General features: G+C 30.9%; 1 protein-coding gene across 3 annotated transcripts; it reads left to right on the forward strand.

Moving 5' to 3' along the window:
- Window positions 1–5,778: 5,778 nt before the first annotated feature.
- Window positions 5,779–17,745, forward strand: LOC134694751 (dentin sialophosphoprotein-like). Of its 3 annotated transcripts, none has more exons than XM_063555803.1 (5): window positions 5,780–6,094; window positions 6,694–6,850; window positions 7,604–7,675; window positions 14,858–15,802; window positions 17,457–17,745. In XM_063555803.1, exons 1-5 carry the CDS (start codon window positions 5,858–5,860, stop codon window positions 17,465–17,467), a joined length of 1,422 nt encoding a protein of 473 aa, XP_063411873.1. In that variant the 5' UTR covers window positions 5,780–5,857; the 3' UTR covers window positions 17,468–17,745. The 3 variants fall into 3 exon arrangements, with proteins under 3 accessions (XP_063411872.1, XP_063411873.1, XP_063411874.1); XM_063555804.1 differs by having other exon boundaries at window positions 5,781–6,094; window positions 14,858–15,580; window positions 17,457–17,741; XM_063555802.1 differs by lacking the exon at window positions 17,457–17,745 and having other exon boundaries at window positions 5,779–6,094; window positions 14,858–17,450.
- The last annotated feature ends 2,794 nt before the right edge of the window (window positions 17,746–20,539 follow it).

Raw genomic sequence — 20,539 nt, forward strand, 5'->3', positions numbered from 1 at the left:
AATTAAAAACAACAGTTATACTCCCGACTTATTATTTTTTGCCGAGAAAGGAAAAACAAATTCAATACCAAATTATCAATCGACACATATGACTTAGATGGGTCACTATATCAATTCAAATGTATGTCTTGTATCTGGTCGAAATAGGCTAAGAGGTTCCAAACGTCCGTATATTCTTGTAAACATACACTTTGGTTCATAGCAGGGTTTGTAAATTAAAGTGAAAGTTTTCCCCGATGTTATTCTTAAGGTCACCAGTTAGCATTGGTACCGGGATAAAGACATGCCGTATTAGGTATATACGACAGATTCAAAAGACATGCATTTCCGATTGCAATATTTAAACGATTGATTGGCTATCATGTATATAGCTGATTGGAACATGTCGTAGTTAGTGTTATCGTGACAAATACTGACAACCATAACAATATGTATCCTCTTCAATATGATTTCGAAATTACAGATCTTGACGTCACGTGAAACTATACTTTTGAAGTTGATAGAATGCCATGGTGATGTCACTAAAACACTCAAAATTCAAAACGAACTGATTTTAAGATATTATTTCTATTAATTAGAAATATAAGTGCCAATGAAATAACTATCCATCCAAGTCTATGTTTATTTTAAATTACAGAGACAATGAATGTTGACCCTAACATGTATGAACAGTTTTATGCCCATCAGCCGTAATTTTATAAAGATCCATTCATACTATTTTTTTACTTCAGCTTCAAGGATAAGTCTTGTGTCTAGAGGAAACGGTCATCTGACGTAAATCATTTTAAGTCTGGAATCTATATGACGAGTTTATTATTTATTGAAAACACACTTTACATGACAACATACTTTTAATACGTAAACAATAAAGACAAAATACATCGGTGTTACAATTCAATCTAGCCTATATACGGCTAAATGACTCACTATAGTAGTCACATAACCAACGCTTACAATAAGAGGGGGATACCTTTTTATGTTAACCTGTTTTTGGTCCTTTTCAAGGTGTTGTTAACTGTTATCTGAGACAAATTAAAGCTGTTAACTGTTATCAGCATTTTTACCTTTTAGTTAACTGTTTTGCCAAAATTTAGGTGTTGTTTTAAAACATGTCCCCTCATAAGAATACATAGAACAGTACTAGTACACTTGCTTTTCTTTGTAAAAATAGCAAAAGCTGTTCAACGCCAGTAAAGGAAAATTGTTATTAAGGGCATACGCTACAGTTTTTATCCTGTATTTACAAGTCCATGAAAATTTGCATATAGGCTATTTTTAACCTGATTAAATCAAATATGTAATAAAAAATATACCTTCATGTGCTACTTTTTGAGTAAAATGAGGTCGAAATTTTGTATATTTGCTCAAAATTCAGATTTGTGGCCGTAATTTCTTTTTCGAAAGAAAGACACAACTTTTTTGTTTTAAAAGATAAACACAAATTGTTTTTTTTTATTAAATAATTGTTAATTTCTGTATTTTATAAGTATCCCAAAAAATTATGCATTTTTTTTATTCAGAAATAACTTATATTTATCAATTGTTCATGAATTGAGAAAAAAACCGTCATTTTTTGCTGCATGTTTATCAAAATTTTTTTTTTTTACAGTTTTATAAAATTTGGGTAACATAATCTCCCTGCAAAATGAAACAAATTGCCGTTTTGAAAAATACGGGGTCCATTAACTCGTTTTCAAATTAAGGCAGTTTGAATGATAAAAATCAGTCGAAAAATGCATCCTTCCCCGATATGTCACAGTTTGACGTCGCGAAAATAACATTTTACGTTAGCAACGTCATTACTTCTCGTATGTATACATATACAAAACAGAAAAAGATGCAAAAAGGGTCGCTATACTTGTAACCTACCGACTTAGAAGAAGGTATCAAAGGGATTTACAAAAAAGGTTAAAAAGAAAATTGATAAAAAGTGCAGAATATACATATACATGTAGTTCAGTGACTGTGTTAATGTTTTATGAAAAGGTGACGATCACATTAAAAGCATTATTATGCACGTGTTACATTCGATTCGTTTGTTCTCGTTTAATCAGAACCATTGCGACCAAACATGTTCACTTTACGTAATAGCTGCGTTGGATAGAAATAGACCTTTTGCCACTGAATTCTAGATATATTAAGTTAGATCAATCTTTTTACAGACCAATCTACTCTGACCGGACACATGAGCCTATATATAACGTATAAATATTTGTTTGTTTGTGATAGTTCGATTAAACTATAAAACGGTCAAAAATAAAAAGCATAAAAACTATTTATATATTTATACTGTACATAAAAGACAGAAAAAATGAAACATCGTGAACTATATATTTTTTAATTACTTCTTATATGGTCAAATGATATATTGATTCCTATTAAAATCAACACTTTGTTTACAAGAGATTTGTTTCCGATAAAGATAGATATTATTCACACCCACATTATAAAACTTTTTCAATATAACATGTCATTCACATTTCTGAGAAATCCATTCGAAAACTTATTGACCAATCGTCATTGATTGAATTTTGAATTATTCAGTTCGATTTATATAATAGTTCTTGAAAAACTGGTCATTATCGTGATATATGGACTGCCCACAGGACAGTGGTATTGACTAAGATAGTGATAATGACTGAGCCGAAGGCGAGGTCATTATCGCTGTCGCAGTCAATACCACTGTCCTACGGGCAGTCCATGTATCACGATAATGGCCAGTTTTTCAAAAACTATTATGTTTATTTCATTGAAAAACCATGTTTTGGAAAGTTCTCATAAATTCAAAACGCCTAAAGACAACTCGAGTAGTTGTACGATTTCTATGGCAAAGAGTAAAGACCAGTCATAGTAATACTGCCATTCATTTTAGTGCAACTTTTCAGTATATAAATACTTAATTAAGTTCTCTTTAATTTTATAATTAACGAAAACATATAATAAACAATTCAACAACTATACTTAAAACAGGAACATGTATTATAAATGGTACATCTCTCTTAACAGAGAAACCACGCCCCACCGGTCATTAACAGAGAAACCACGCCCCAACGGTCATTATCAGACGAAAACCACGCCCCATCGGTTATTATCATGTAAAAGTTCGTTAACGACCGGTTTTCTGGTCCGATTTGTTCTGTTAATGACCGATGGAATTAATTACTGAAGATTAATGAATGTCATGTGACCCCTTTTTATTCAATAAGAGAATCTTATTCTCAATCGATATGAAATAAACTTTTATACAGCTAATAATTCAACACCAATCATAATAGTACTACTATAACGACGACAACAAAGAAGCAGATCAGCTATTTCATGTTGGATATGATGTTCTAAAGCCAACAAATATCCTTAATAAGCCTAACGACTGAAGCAAGATATTATCCGTATCCCTGGGTCGTCCCTCATGCGAATTTTGGGTAATAAATAAGAAAGGAAATCAGACAAAAAGTCTTTTACAGTTTTGTTTAATATGACTTATCTTTGCTATTATTTCAACTTTAAATAATTAAAACTATTTTCGCAATAATTTTTCATCTTCTTTTTTTTGTTGATAATGTACAATAAAGACACACTATTATTTTTACTTCCATTCTGAATCAAATGGTTACCCAGGAAATTAAGAATACAACATATTCATTTGCAAAAGAGAAGAGAAAGATTCCAGCGGGACATTCACACTCTTAATTCGAAAATGAGCTGAAGACGCCATGATTAAAAAAGAAAAAAACCACATGATTTAAAATTAAAGATTAAGAAACACGAACCCCATCAAAAACTCCCTTTTAAAACAAGCGGAAACCCAGTTGAAATAGAACAAAAGAATCGAAGCTCTTTGTTAGAGAAGGCGATACATGCATTAATGTTTACTATAGTAACACACATTTTGAAACTTAATAGAACCAAATAAAACGACAATTTTCTTCTCAATTACGAAATGTTTTATTTTAAAAACACCATTTGCATAAGTTTTCAATTTATCTATTACATAGTAATGCAGAACAATTAGATATCAAGTCGACGACATGGTGCCTATCAAGTTGGATGTAGAAAATGCATAACCACCGATTTGAAAAAAAAATATACCACGGACGGAGAACATATCAATCTATTAGTTCAGTGATTTTCAAGAGTCAAGAGTTCAGTGATTTTCAAGACTCAAGAAAAAATTCCCCAAAATGGGTAGCAATTGTATCGAAAAGAGAAAATCGAGTGCACATTTTTATGTTAGGGCGTGTTTGAGGTTTATATTTTGTCCTTAAAACGTACAAAGCAAGAGTATTTGATATATCATCTCGCTTCAGATTCTGTCATTTTTATGTATCAAAGCTACAGGTTGACTTTATAACATAAAAAATATCACAGTACTAAAAGATTAAATATATGGGTCAAGTGAAATACCTATCTAATGAATCACAAAAACAGAGAAGGTGTTCGAATAGCTATTTTTTTACTTAAAGTAGACGACAGACTTTTAAATTGGATGCTGAAAATGCATATCTTCGGGAAAATATTTGTTTTTTTGTGTGTGATCACTAGGGTTTATAATCTCCAACCACTGACACACAATTTAATCTGCCCTTCCACGAAAGATTTAATTAGAATTTTTTTAAATGTTTAAGAATTTTCGAAAATTCCACCTGACAAACGATCAGACAATAGTTTTAAGTTGAATCAATGCAGACAAGATCATTAACTAATACTCATTAGCTAGTAGATACATTTGTCTTTTAACATACAACTCGTAATGGTGCTTTTTGGATACATTTATCGTGTTTCAAGAGCAAAATTGGCAGCGCGTCATCCCTACAATGGCTTTCATTTCTACGATTATGAAAATAAACTGGCGTAATGGGGAGATAACATCTACAAAGTAGAATCCTCACTGAAATGGGTAAGCAAATCCTGCTCCAAATGTGGCACCTATAACATACAAATCCGCAGTAAAAGATAGATTTGGGTCTGTTTTGTAGGGTGTTCACACTAACTCAATTTTAATCAATTACAGACTATGCATGAATTTTTTTCTAACCCGAAATAGGTTAACAAAGATGATTGATATTCTTTTGTATAATGTCGAATTCTATCCGTCCCAGCCTAGCTCTTAATATGCAAGTTTAAATAAGCATCTCATGAATGTATAAATCTTTTATTTTTATATATGCAGTGCCCTAAATAAACAGCCGACAGAACATTTGCACATTTACTTGAATTTTCATTATAAATTACCTATAAAATTTATAATATATTTCGTTTAAAACGAGTGGCTGCCTTTTCAAGAACTTTTTTCCCGATTGAAGTGGATTCAATTTTGTATTAAGATTTTCTTACTAATAGTCGAAAAACAAACACGGTATTTTCATGAGATCTACAGAAAATCGTGCACAAATACTTGTAAGTTGTATATTTGTTGACAGCTTTCGGTTAAACAATTATGTACCACAAAGTGTGTGACAATTGCCAAATGCAATATGCAATAAACGGAGTGCACCACAGATATGACGACAAAAACTTCAATATATTGAACAAGGGGGTGATTATAAAAATATCACATTTAACACGAATATCTCCCAAATATCCACGAATAGTATTTTGTTAATTACTTTTTTGTGTTTAGTGTGTTATACGCATGGTACATGACAAGTGGTCATGAAAAATATAGCATTTTGTTCGTAATGGTAGTAAAAATATAATTACAATATAAAACATAATGTGTTGATTGGCTAACTGTCATCTATGCAAATGAGATACCACAAATTCTAATATTCATAAAATGCGTTGAACGATATATTTGGTGTTTATTTGTGATAGTAACTGGACGAGACAAGCATTCTACAAATTTTATACACACAAAATGAGGAGTTTTCTTCTTTGGATTTTATCCATTTCTTTATACTATGAACTATCATCGGCATGGCATATGCAGTTTTCGCTTCGTGATGTCTTAAAAGGACAATGCAGGGACGTATGTCCTAGAATGTGTAAAAAGGATCCGAATTCATTAAGTTCTGATTACAAGTGTGGATTTGTTTGCCAAAATGTTTGCACTTCAAGAATTAGAAAACGAAGATCAAAAAGAGCAACCAGCTCGGTTTGTATTTAATAATATGTTTCTAATTAAAATTTGATTAATTTAAGTGGTTTCATCAATTCAAACGGCTATACATGCTCCTCAAATAACTTTTCTAATGAAACACTATTAACGTGTTTCTGATGCCTATCGTAAGAACCAAGTTTACAGCTGAATGATACGACACAATTAAACCTGTTTTGTATTTTGCAATCAAAAGTGTTTTGCTGCAACGAATTGCTTCTATCGCATAATTCTTTTTGGAGGGACAAAATGGTAACTACACGTTTAGAAGCAAAATGAACTTCACACTATCTCAACTAATTCATAATGTATGTTTAATAGCGGCATCAAGATAACAAGGTTTAATAATATTTATTTTTAAATTTATTTTACTTAAAAATGTATTTGATATCATCTTCAGATGGCAACTTTTCTTTCAAATTGTACGTGCCAATGCCGCACACTGGAAAAACATCTTGTATTGTTCTCTGCCTATTCATAATTATATTTTCATACACATTGATTATTGAATTAAAACATTGCTTTATTTTCATATACTAGTATCAAGTTATATAAAGCACAAATGACAAAAACTAATTTTTCTTTACCTATTTCAGACAAATCAAATGCACATGACACCTTTACCAAGTAAAATGAAGTTTTTCGATATTGATAACGATGGCGTTGTTAATCTTTTCGAGTTTGCACGAGCTTTGGGACATAATCCTAGAAAACAGCACGTGGTAAGAGCGTTCAAAGCTGCAGATTTAGATGGTAAGTTATGTTTATATGTGCTATTATAATTTAAAGGATTGGAAATCATTTTGAATTAAGGAAAAAGTTAAGTAGCAAAAATACCGGAATCCAGTGAAAATTCTAACGGGAAACAGTAATTAAAACAAACAGATATAATAGGTAAAAATGTCGAGAAAAAATAAAGGAACTGCAGCCAACATTGTGTTATAATCATAATCACCATAAAACGTACAAAATGGCATAAGAACACAAGCACAAATATAAAATGAAAAGAAGACAAATTACCGTAGCACACCAACACCATGGCCGGATGTACAAATACCGATCCACGCCAAAATGACTATACCAAAAAAAAAGACAAACAGGAAGGTTAATAATTTACAAAGACAAACACATATCTCTATCATTCAAAGCTCTGATGTTTTGCTCGTGTTTGTATATACTTGCTGCCTTTCGGTTAGATTAACACTTCAAAGTTGGTATTTAGTCTGGGATTATAAAAATATTTGGATTCGAGCACCACCAAAAATACGCTAATTTTGATGTAATGCACATATTAGATAAACAAAAAATATTCTCACTTCGTTAAACACTGCATTCTTTACAAATTTAAGACCATTATTGTATTTAAAGTACCATCTAAAAAGTAACCCAATCTTTACATAGAGTCGTCTACCATTGAGTATAAGCAAATATGTATGTCTTGATTTACTGAACCACACGTTTTATCATTTTAAAAGCAATTGACTCATTCTATTGCATTAATTTCAGATGACGAGAAATTGGACTTTTTTGAATTCAACAATGATGTTTGGGTGACTGACCAAGATGTTGTCGACGACAGTAAGTTTTTTTTTTTTTATAAATTTCCTGTTAACAGAAGTTTAAATTTTTGGAAACACTAAGGATTTTCTTATTCCAGACATATATTTCCTTAGACGTATTTGGCCCAACTTTTTGGAATTTTGGATCCTCAATGCTCTTCAACTTTGTAATTGTTTTGCTTTATAAATATTTTGATATGAGCGTCACTGATGAGTCTTATGTAGACGAAACGCGCGTCTGGCGTACTAAATTATAATCCTGGTGCCTTTGATAACTAATTATGATACATTGTACAATACTTCATGTATATTTATCCAAGCAGCTTGAGTGCTCGGGTAGTTTCTACGAACAACATACTTCAAACTTTCCCATTCTTAAGGGTAAGAAAATACATACCAAACTTTCACTTTAATAAGGGTAAAAGACTACACATCAAACTCTCACATTCTGTCATGTTTAAGGGTTAGACAATTCAGATGCACCGATGTCGAATATTTATGTGTATATTTCGGAGTAGGACACTATTTCCTTATCCGCAATATCATAACGATTATCCTGGTCTATAACTGATAAATATTTTTTTAAATAGGAACACTTCATGTTACATTCTCTGTGCAGAGTCCACTGAATTCACTCTTAATTATAATTTAGGTTCATGGTGACCATTGTTGAGTTTTATGTTGTGTGATGTGAGGTGTTGTTTGTGAGTCTTAATTTTGACCACAGTGTATCCTGTCTTTCGTTTACTTTGAGCACATTTATTATAACATTATGCCTTTTATATGTTGTAAATCGAAACGTTCTTTTTTTTTAAATTACAGTTTTTGTTCTATTTTTTAAATGGCATCTCAAACAGTAATTTTCAAAGTTCTCCTTTGTTGCGTTGTAAGAGGCAACAGAAATTTACCGGTTTTCAATCTCGTTAATGAATTTTGAATATTATTTTAAGATGCAACAAAAAGAACAGTTAATAGAGTAACAAACTACAAGCGGAGATAAATTGTGTGTGTCGAAAAAGCGTCTTCTGCTGTGAACGCATCGCCCACAATACGTCTACATCGATGTCACTCGCAATAAGTCCGCATTAATGTTACCTGAAATAAGGCAACATTGCTGTTGATCATTCATTTGTGCAAGAACGGGGAGCAATATTTTTTTATTCATTTGTTACCTTTCTATACAATCTATAAAAATATACAAGCTTAAGATCTATGGGATACAAAAGACCAATTTTAAGTTATGTGTACACCTATAACTATCCAAACAAGAAGCTCACTCCACAAAAGAAAATGCCTGTCAGGAATATGACAGCCGTTGTCCATTCGGTCGATGTGTTTTATCTTTTGATTTTGCCATTTGATAAGGGACTTTCTGTTATGAATTTTCCTCGGTGTTCAGTATTTTTTATTATTTTATTTTTTTACACATTTGAAGAGGATTGATGAGAAGAAATTTGCACTGTTTTCATATCTTGAAAAGTATAAATGATATTTATTTGATATTTTGATCCGTTACGTTATATGAAGTCGTATTTATTTTTGGACAACACATTTTCTACATAAGAAAAGGCCAACTTGTATATTTTAAAGGAGACTTTGTAATATCCAGGTTATTATTCTAAACATTGAATGCAGCAAACTTGATATTTTAGAAATATTTATTTCATGCAATGAAAACAAGTTTTTAATAAAATAAATAACCTGAATTGATCTATCAAGTATACAAATAATAAATCGGATCGATGTGGTCACTTGTTTTCTTTTATTAAAAGCAAGTCTTTAAAATCGTGAAACGTTTTATTTTGATTCCTCGGGTTTTATTTTGATATTCGTGCTTATAGAAACACCAATACCATGTCATGGTTTGAATTATACAAATATTAAACTGTTTGCTATTCATTTGATTGTTTCCAATGTACATATTGTTTAATTGGTGTCAATATAAGAACGGTATATATTCTCACGAACATTCTTATTACTAATAAAACCTATGGAATTACGTGCTGTCAGTACATCAAACTAATGAACATAAATACCATTTCTTTAAGGTCATACGATGACCTGCAATTGTTCACATTAATATCATTTGGACTCTGACACATTTATTTGTCACATTGACAATGGTTTATATACCCATTCTTATACCTAACTCAAAATGATAAAACTTAAATTCTTATCGATGGTATTATTGATAAATCATATTATCACTATAATACTATTTTTTTCTAAATCTTACTGACTCATAATTTTATATCTCATCACAGTAGAGTGATTTTAAATATGATCGCTAGAAACCAAGTGCTCACGTGCTGTTGTCAATGAAATTAACAACTTCGTCATTAGCAAAAATTAAACAGTTTATCCATGGTTATCGCAATTCGGTTTCCTTTCTCACTTTCGCTGAACCGGCTCAAGCGGGAAAATCAATCCCGTTGAGATGACCAACGATAATCTATCAGTATAGCTTTGTATATCAAATAAACAATAAAAAGTGTTATAACTGATATAACGAAGTAATAACATCGTTATAATGTAATGACATTGATATAAACCTGTCAATTGTTATAGGAGTTTCATTGCAATGTAGAGATCACTGCCATTCTAGAATCTTTACAAAATATGTTCGGTATAAGCGACTACAACTATTACTAATTAATGACGCATGGTTTTAGTGGGAGTGTATAATATAATATAATATAAAATAATACAACATCTTAATAAAAAGGAGAAACGAAGACCAGAGTACAATTTCATGACCAACTTTCCATATCAACCAAATAAACTATACATTTATCTATGAGATATCAAACGCCAAGCATGTTTTCTTTCAAAGATTATTAAATATTTTAATATTATTTCATAATAATTAGTATGACAGTACAATTGTTAAATACAATTTATATAAATTGTCTGTACCTAGTATGGAATATGACAGTAGTTGTCCATTCGTTTGATATATTTTATCATTTGGTTTTGCCATTTGAGTAGGAACTTTCCGTTTTCAGTATTTTTGTGATTTTAATTTTTTTTATCATATCTTTAATCATTTGAACCCATCGTTTTTGATCTTTTCATAATTTAGCGCACACATATATACCAATCACCAAAAGGGACGTATTGATAATTTTATTCTTGACATCAAGTATTTTGGGAGTTTCCCTCAATATATATGAACATGTAAGACATGAAGTTACACTTTGAGTCATGGCGTTGTCAGTTTATTTTCTATCTATACGTTTGACTGTCCTTCTGGTATCTTTCGACCCCTCTTTTATTTACATATTCACAGAATCTTTATAATCGCTATTAGGTATCAAACTCTTTATTTCTTTAACTTGATTTGTAAATACAGGTATTATAATATTGAAAAAAGTTCTTAAATATTGGGTCGTCTGAAAACGAAACACATCGTCTTTGTCACATTTTCAATGGTCAACCTGCGATAAGTTCAATAATGTCGAAGTAATAAAACAAATACTAAAATAGACATTACAAATCTGTCGTCCCGCAAAAGGTATTAATAACTCTAAAAATGTGATCGGTTGGACCTAATATTCAAGTACAAGGATCAAAAATGATTTATTTAGATCTTTTGCCCTGTTTGTCAAATATTTATTAGTGGTCTGTTTTTGATATTATCAAATAAATCAGTAAAAAGTAACAGGCTATTATTTCAAGTTGGAATTAATTTTAATTATGACATTCGCATAATTTCTTGTGCATGACATTTTAATAAATTCAATGTTTATTCTGTATTTTCATGTTTTGAGCGGTGCATAACACTTTTTATTAAAAAGTATTGTGGGCCGCACAAAACTTTCACATACATTATAAACGTGGAATTTTTTTTTCAAATTTTGAGCACAAAGGATTTTGCGAATTCCATAATTATATATAATTCAAAGTTGAAATAACAGCCTGTTTTTAAAGTGTTAAATTTGACACAACCATAATAACTTCGTTACAATGTAATGACATTGTATGTATTCCATAATTATATAATTCAAAGTTGAAATAACAGCCTGGTTTAGAAGTGTTAAATTTGACACAACCAACTAATAACATCGTTACAATGTAATGACATTGTATGTATAATGATTTTCGTTGTAACGTAGTTATAGTGCCATCAATGTCATACCGGATTTGTTTTAAACAGCATGATTTGTTTGAGTACTAACATATTTTAGAGATATCTGACGCATTGATTTTAAGGTTGTTATGCATAATGAATACAAAGATGTATAGAAAATTAAATCAATGAATGAGTTCGTAGATAGTAGATGTTTTTGTGTTCTGTTAAATTGTTCCTTTTAAAATTGTTATACGATGATGACTGATGTACCCATATTTTGACTATTTTATTTATTGTGTCTGTTTATTTAACGCATCAATGTAAATATAACGGAATTTGATGAGACTGTTATTAAAGTGAGACGGGTTTTTAGCGCTATAGAACCAGGTTTAATCCACCATTTTCTACATTTGAAAATAACTGTTCCAAGTCAGGAATATGACAGTTCTTGTCCATTCGTTTTTGATGCGTTTTGTTATTTGATTTTGCCATGTGATTATGGACTTTCCGAATTGATTTTCCTCTAAGTTCAGTATTTTTGTGATTTTACTTTTTAATTAAAACTGGTCCTACCAATTTGGAATAAAATTTTAAAACAAAATATAACAAAAATAAACTCTACATCAAATTATCGAATGTAAAAAATTTGTATTTTCTTTACATTATAAAACAACTCAAAATTTACGTAGCTTACATTGAGATCATTTGAATTTCGATGAACAAGTCCGCTAACTTATATTATATTTGTATATTTTGTATTTATTAAGTTCAAGTTCAAGTAAAATTCCTTTGTTTTGACGTAATAAAAATAGTAACAAATCTTCATTGGAGGTTGCTCCCTGCGACAATTATTTTTTCATGCATAAGTTTCGTGTCCTCTGATGGCTATTCAAATATGTATTGACCAATACGTGAAAAAAAGATATTAATCTTCAATATATCTTCTGCGAAAAAGATGCATGTCTACCAAATACATGTATTTGTCATTATTAGAATATTTGTCGTTTTTTAATTTCATTATTTCCGGTCATAACTAGTTTAGACAGGTATGGACATACCTTTGTAATCAACATTAAAACAAGTAATTATAGTTGCATAATTAGATCTATCTAGTATCAATATATGTCATGTCATCGGTGATTATTGACTGTTTTACTATGACCATAAGTAGAAACGAATAAACGGTCAAATGTATTTATCTTGTTCTTTTCTCACGAAATACGCAATCCATTTAGATGTGTCAACAAATTAAAGGAAACATATTTGCGTATCTATACTATTTGTTTTTATTGCACACGGTAATTGAAAATAAAAAAAATTCTACAGTTAAGTAGGTAATAAACGATTAAACGCATTGTTACAAATATATTTCAGCCACATAATCTTTCGAATTTTATACTAATTAAATTTTTTTATAAATAACCAATCATATTCAAGTATGTGTATATATGCAAATCATATACAAATTCTTAAAAAGATGAATTTCCAGTCCTAACGTTTGTGTATGCTAATTACTTTTTTCTTTCTTTTTTAATTCATCTTTAAGTATTTATAGAAACATGTCCTTGACTGAAGGAAATAGATTGATTTTTTTTTTTTTTATGGCGATATTAAAAAAAAACCAGGAAATTAAAAGTCAATAACTTTAAAAAAAAAAAAAAAAAAAAAAAAAACAACTTATGAAGTAAACAAAAAACATAATAATGTTGATGAGATATCCATTGAAGCTAAAAAAATTAGTTTTTAAATAAAATACAAAACAAAATTAGAACTAGGTAATCGATTAAACTAATGATTTGTTTCTTTCATGAAATTATTATATTATTGACACCCAGGCCATTGTAACACTGTGGTGTTAAATAACTCGTATGGAATATTGGAAAAAGATTTTTAAAAATATGCCAGGAACATAACGTTTCCTTTTTCGCTGTCATAAGCAACTTAAAATTTCCTACATTGTCGGACGTATTAAACCGTTTATAACATGTACACCTACCCTTGGTGTGTGTTTGTCATCATCACACATTTGTCGTTCTCCATATATGTTGATTGTTGTTTTGACTTGGTTAACATGGTACTTTGGTATATTTTTGACACTTTGTATTCTTAATGTGGAAAGAGATAAATTTTGTATTCACTTAGTAACACGGAAATGTTTGCTACCTACAAAAATACTTTTTTTACACGAACAATACAATTAACAAGAGAACATGCCTAATTATTTACATGTAAATAAACAATTCTTTACATGTAAACAAACACTTATGATTGTTTTGTGGGAGGTCTAGGCATACATATTATGATTAAGCAAGGCCCACACGATTTTACCAATTAATATATTATTTTCAATATCATGGGACCCATTATGCGCAAAATTAACATTCTGGAAGCTAACAATGTGTAACAATGATAAAAAAAATATATAAAACCATACAGAAATACATGACCGAGCATGAGGAGCCTCTAAAGGTGTTTGAAATTTTGAAACACGGTCATTGATTTAAGAAATTAGAACTTAGAACTTTATTAAAACTCTAGACAGTTAACACTGTAACAAGAGGCAGATAAATAATTTAAGAATTGGAGATAAAGTACCAAATGTTATACTGCAAATACCCTTTAACCTTCATCACACTTATACAAAATTTGATCTGCAGTAATTTGTATGAAATCTTCCAGTTTTTTTATATTGGGGTCTGGGCATTTCAAAATTAAACAGCAAAACAAAAAAATAATCTTACAAAGCTACGAAGATGGAACTTCGTGTCAGCAACTTAATATTCATAAAATATCATGCTAAGTCCCCTCTAAAGAACACAGAACAATACAGTGCTTGCCAATCCTTCATATTCAGTTTTTTGTATATTTTAGGCACATTAAAAAAAAACATTTGTTTAGCAGTGGTATATGCAACATTACGATTTCTCAATTTCTAAATCTTAACGTTGGAAATCAATGATCCAAAAGAGCACTGAAAATGTGATAACTTACAGTTCATGTGCATTTTTTACGACTAAGATGACAATAGTCTTTATATCGTTTTCATCAATTTCTGAGATCTGAAAATCGATAAACTTGTGTTGCCTCTAATATATACATTTTGATTTATGTAATATGTTTTAATTTCAGATTATGAATTTGAAATAAATGAAGACATGTTTGATTCCGAATTTGACGAAGACAGTGACGAGTCTAGCGGAAAAAGAAGTGATTCCGACGATTCTAGTAGTGACTCATCAAAAGATGACAGCGACGATAGCAGTGACTCGTCAAAAGATGATAGCAGTGACGATAAAAGTGATGATAGCAAAGATTCTGATAGTGATAGCAGTAAAGATAGCAAAGATTCTGATAGAAAGAGTCGACGACGAGGTAAAAAAGGCTCGAAAAAAGGCTCGAAAAAAGGAAGAAAAAGCGACAGAGACGGCGATGGTGTCGATAGTTGGGATATCGATGGCAATGATGGACTTGATGGAAGGGATAGTTTAGAAATGCCTGCTATTGACATGCCTGAGGCAGGAGGTGAAATGATGGAAAATGTTGGCGAGATGGGAGAAAAAATGAGAGAAGGCTTTGAAAATATAGGTGATAATATGGCTGACGGTATGGGGGATATTAGAGATGCAATGGAGGATAGAATTGATGTCATGAAAGACGCAGCAGACGATAGAGTTGATGCAACTGGAGACGCAATAGACGGAATGAAAGATACATTAGATGACACAGCTGATGCTATGACCGGTGGTGTCAATGATGCAGTTGACGGAATGAAGGATGCCATGGGTGGTATTGCAGATGCAGCCGCAGAAGGAATGGACGCAGCAGCAGACGTAGTTGAGAATATAGTAGATGGTATGACTGAAAACAACAATCTGGCCCTAGCAGCAATGGCCACATCAGGCATGCCCCCTCCACCACCAATTAATGTAGCTGGGGACTCGTTTGTGCAACCTATATCTGCAGGAGTGGCTTCTAATAATATTGGATCTTTGTCCGGAAGTAATGGCGGAACGTCCTTCAACTCGATGAACACTTTAAGAACAACACGTGATGAACAAACGTCAAACACAGCAGGTAATCGTGTCGCGCGATGGCAAAAAGTTGCACGAACACGCAATATGCTGCTGCCGCCAAGGGATCTTCGCAAAGGACAACCAGGTCGACGCGTCATCGATGACTCAATGACAACGTCGTTTGTGAGAACGCCACCATCGGATGGCTTTGGTTTATTTAGAAGCGTAGCTCCGATCAGAGTGCGTGTACCGGCATTAGCTAATTTCGGAACGCAAGGCTAGCTTGGAGTCTTTTCTTCAATTTACATGATCTAAATTATTTTGATAAAAAAATATATTAAATCATTTTTGATAAAGCTATATTCTATTCAAAAGAATGTAAGAGATTCAATATCTAAAAGAAAACATTAAATAAGAAAATTTTGATAATTATTATAGCAACAAAAATAGATAAAACCAAAACTGTAAATTAAAACAGTAGACATACTACACCGTTTACTAGTATTACATTTTGTTTGAATAACTTGTGTTCGTTACGTCGTTATTTAATTTTATGTCTTTGTGTTATAATACGATTTGTTTTAATATAAATGTTTAATTAACCGTTTTGCATTTAGTGCTGTGTTACGTTTGTTCATCGCTAATGTTCGTATTGTTATGTCCACCATTCAGTGTTTGGTGTGTTGTAAAAATAGGATTGCGGGGTCTGTCTGACAAAAGCTTTAATTCATTTCTATAAAATATTCCACATTATTTGTCTTGACATTCCGACGTTCTAACTTCAGCTCATTCAGATTTTGTCCATTTCTACCAGTGGGACTGGAAAAAATATCTAGGAGACGGTCCCCTGTGCCTATATTTTGGAGTATTTTGAAATACTGTAAATTCAGAAACTATTGCGAGGTTTTTTATTATTGCGAAAAATGCGTAAAGCAATATTTTAAATTCGCATTTTGAAATATTTCATATGAATTAAACAGGATTTTTCACAAAATCGTAAAAAATTAAAACAGGATTTTTTTTAAAATCGTAAAAAATAAAATTGCATTTAAGTCTTGACAAAATCGCAATAATAAATGAACGCAATAATTTCTGAATTTACAGTAATAACATTGTACTCAATAACTACACATAATCTGTTTTGGTTTCACAAGGTGAGCAAATAGAAAGTCAAAACCAATTTGAGATTTATTATAATAAAATTACCTATGACTTCCACTAATTTGTAAATAAAAAGAGTTTTTTTTCAGTTAAAACGTTTTTTTTGTATGTTGTTTGGGTTTTCTTTTTTATGTTGTGCAGTATGTATCGTTAATGTGCACCTGCATAAGGAACAATTGTCATAATAAGATGCATTATGTCTTCTAAACATAGCAAAATGGTAACAGTTTGATTGCAAAACCATGCGCTGAATATTTTACATGAATTTAATAGAAATACAGAATCACAATATTATATTAAATGCTAAAGTTTGCTTTTATGGATATCATAAAGTAGTCATAAAGTTAGCATGCTTAAATATAGTTTCTTAAAAGATATGTTTGTAATTTCAATTTTCATCCTCATCATTGAAAGAAATTAAGAAGAAGATACGGAAACAGTCAGTTGTAGATTTTAATCCTGAATTGCTTCAAATAAGCGTGTGTTTTTTTATCACAAGACTTTGACGCTTTCAACGAAGCAGTCTTACTGACATTGATTCTTTATCGTTGTAGGTGTCGCTTAGTTTGGGTGTCCATGCGTATGATCAACCAGATGTAAATAGAAGAAGAAGGAAGTTTTTACTACAAAGTCACTTAAAATCGTTTATATTTAATATCAATTTTCCATTAAATGAAGAGACTTATAATTTCATACAAATTTTAAATGTTATTCTTTTTATTCGCCATGGACACCCATACTACTGTGTACCGAGAAATAAGTTTGTTGTTTTTATTTGTTTTTTCCATCAGACTTAAAGCGTCAAATACGTTTTGAGTTTATATTAGTCAGCACACAAAGTCTTTCTATTTATGATTACTAGAAAATTGTACATAATTATAAGTTTAAAAAATAAAAATACACATCAATACTAAAGATGCGTCTTGCGTCGAAATTATTTCAGATTTCACGATATACAGTAGTAGGGTGATCCTGGCATGAAATCGACTACCACTTAAACATGAGCAACATGGTAACTGTCATGATTTGTGATATGTGAAACAGAATCTGCACCGAGATGACTCCAGTTTTTGTGTTGTTCCTATTGTGTGAAGCCTTGTCTGTTCTATGGGCGGGTTGTCTCTTTGACACATTCCCCATTTCCATTCTCAATTTTATTTTGTTTGGGTTTTAGAGTTTTGTATATAAGTAATTTTATTTCGTGGATCTTTCGTTTTTCAAAGCCATTTTCAATTCATTTTCGACTTATGAGTTTGTTTATTCCTTTATTATCTCGGCTCTCTTACTCTTCATCATTTGGTCGAGATTTTTTAGTACAAGTGTGTATTTGTTTTTACTTAATTTTTTTCATAACTGTCAATTGGTGCTATACTATAAGCATGTGTTTTCAACATTTGGATTAATATTTTAGTGACTTTTCGCTAACCAAAAACTTCCCACAGGAACGATTTCTAACCGTTCTTACCACCTAGAAAACATTTCTTTAGTAGGTTATTGGTACGCAAGTAGTTGCTAAAATCTTAATACAAATGTTGAAAACACTTGCTTATAGTATCGCACCGATTGCCATTTGATATTAAACGATGCATTATTACAAATTCCATCGAAATGATGTGTTCATAGTTGTATTAAAGAGAAACAACAAGCCGTTGATGTTCCTTATCTTATTAGCAGAGCTAGGTTCATGGAAGGTTGACATGTGCAACACATATGTTCAGTTAGCATAATTCCGTAGATAGATATAGGAAGATGTGGAGTGAGTGCCAATGAGACAACTCTCCATCCAAATAACAATTTATAAAAGTAAGCCATTATAGGTCAATGTACGGCCTTCAACACGGAGCCTTGGCTCACACCGAACAACAAGCTATAAAGGGCCCCAAAATTACTAGTGTAAAACCTTTCAAACGAGAAAACCAACGGTCTAATAGTTCGAGTTAATATTTTTTTCGGCTTTTGAGCTGTTAACTCCAACATACCCAACTATATCAGTCCTATTCAGGACCGATAACTCTGTCGATAGATATTATCGGGTATACAATATTGTTAAAACCAGACCAATCGTATTATACGTCTCTGTTGGAATGTATACAATAACTTTTTTTTTACGCAATTTAAACTTTATATCGATGCATTGCCTGGATTAAGCTTTAAATATTGAATTAAAAATAAATAAATAATAAAATCATATTCAATGATCGAAATTCATTTAAATTAAAATTTGAATCAGAATATTTCTTTGAAATAATTATAGAAACATATAAATATTTGAATGCCTTCTAAGCAATAAATATATTTTTAAAGAAATTTTCATAATATTCATATTTTCCTGAAGTTTATTATGAACCATACTTCTTCTGATTTGACACGGGAAGATTTGTACATTTATGAAAACATTTGTATATCACAAAATTTAAACTCTGGTAAAACATGTATACACACTGACAGGATGTTGAATGTCACCTGGTTGCTTTTGGTTTGCACGTCTACCTGACAATATATTATGATGTAACATTATAATCCAAGTTAGATTTCACCTGTTCGGTCAACGAATCAAATTTTGAAGGTATAGAATATTTATCTATTATAATTGGACATTATTTTTTTTCTCTTAGGATGATTTTTTTTTATGTTTTTGTTTTAAAAGAAATGTATAAATAAAGTTCTAAAGAAAGATAAAATATACAGAATACTTGGATACACCTTTAAAAACGAAGAGAATATTTTTTATTATAGATATTGAAACTATTTTCTGGTAACAGTATCTCCTAGATGAATATCTGTCAAAATAAATGTTCCCGTGTCACACATATTTTTTTTTTAATAAGAAATTTTGAAATCAAGGATATTGAAATATCACTAAAGGAAAATAACAGTATCATCAGAATTTCTTTATAAAAAATTAGTTATAATCTAGGAAAGTCTTACTATAGAAATCATTGATGTGATGCAACATTTTCATAGGATACATCAGCCGCCATTTTGAAAAATCTCGGAAAATTCCCTTTTTTAACTCGATGTTTGACCGAATTTGCCCTGAAATTAAACTGTTTTAAGTACTATTCTTCGCCAGCTATATGTTTAAATATACTTAATCGATTTGCAAAGTTTGTGTTTTATTTAACAGAATTTCTTTATTTGTTATAAAAGTAGACATGTATATCGGTAATTTAGCATTGAGTCAACGGAGAAATGACGAGAAAAAGTGCATGTTTTACGATTCCGATTTGACCGAATTAAATCAAAAATTAAACTGTTAAGACCAACATTGTTTGAAAGAAATATGTTGGAATATCAAGGCTTGATTTGCAAAATTAGAAAACGAATCAGGTTTAAGAGAAAATTAAACTTTATTTAAGCATATATGCATTTTGTATGGGGAAATATAATACAAAATGGCGGCTTTTATACGTCACAAAAGTCACGTGATGTCTAACTTAGTTGGATATGGATTATATCAATTTCAATGCATAGATACATATATCAGACTGGCTTTAAACATGATATATCAAACATGTACTTGTAAGACACAAAGAATTTACAAAAAGGTTAAAAGACAACCACTTAAGGTGGCTCGGCCCTTTAACAATGCGCATATTTTAACGCATGTTTCTTACAACGAGTCCCTTGGAAACGG

Source organism: Mytilus trossulus, chromosome 13 (assembly GCF_036588685.1).
Source record: "Mytilus trossulus isolate FHL-02 chromosome 13, PNRI_Mtr1.1.1.hap1, whole genome shotgun sequence".
Taxonomy (NCBI): Eukaryota; Metazoa; Mollusca; class Bivalvia; order Mytilida; family Mytilidae; genus Mytilus; species Mytilus trossulus.

Coding starts and splice junctions, on each gene's coding strand:
- LOC134694751 (XM_063555802.1), top strand. CDS start 5,858: ATGAGGAGTTTTCTTCTTTGGATTTTATCCATTTCTTTATACTATGAA. Junction 6,095..6,693: donor CAAAAAGAGCAACCAGCTCG/GTTTGTATTTAA, acceptor TACCTATTTCAG/ACAAATCAAATGCACATGAC. Junction 7,676..14,857: donor CCAAGATGTTGTCGACGACA/GTAAGTTTTTTT, acceptor TTTTAATTTCAG/ATTATGAATTTGAAATAAAT.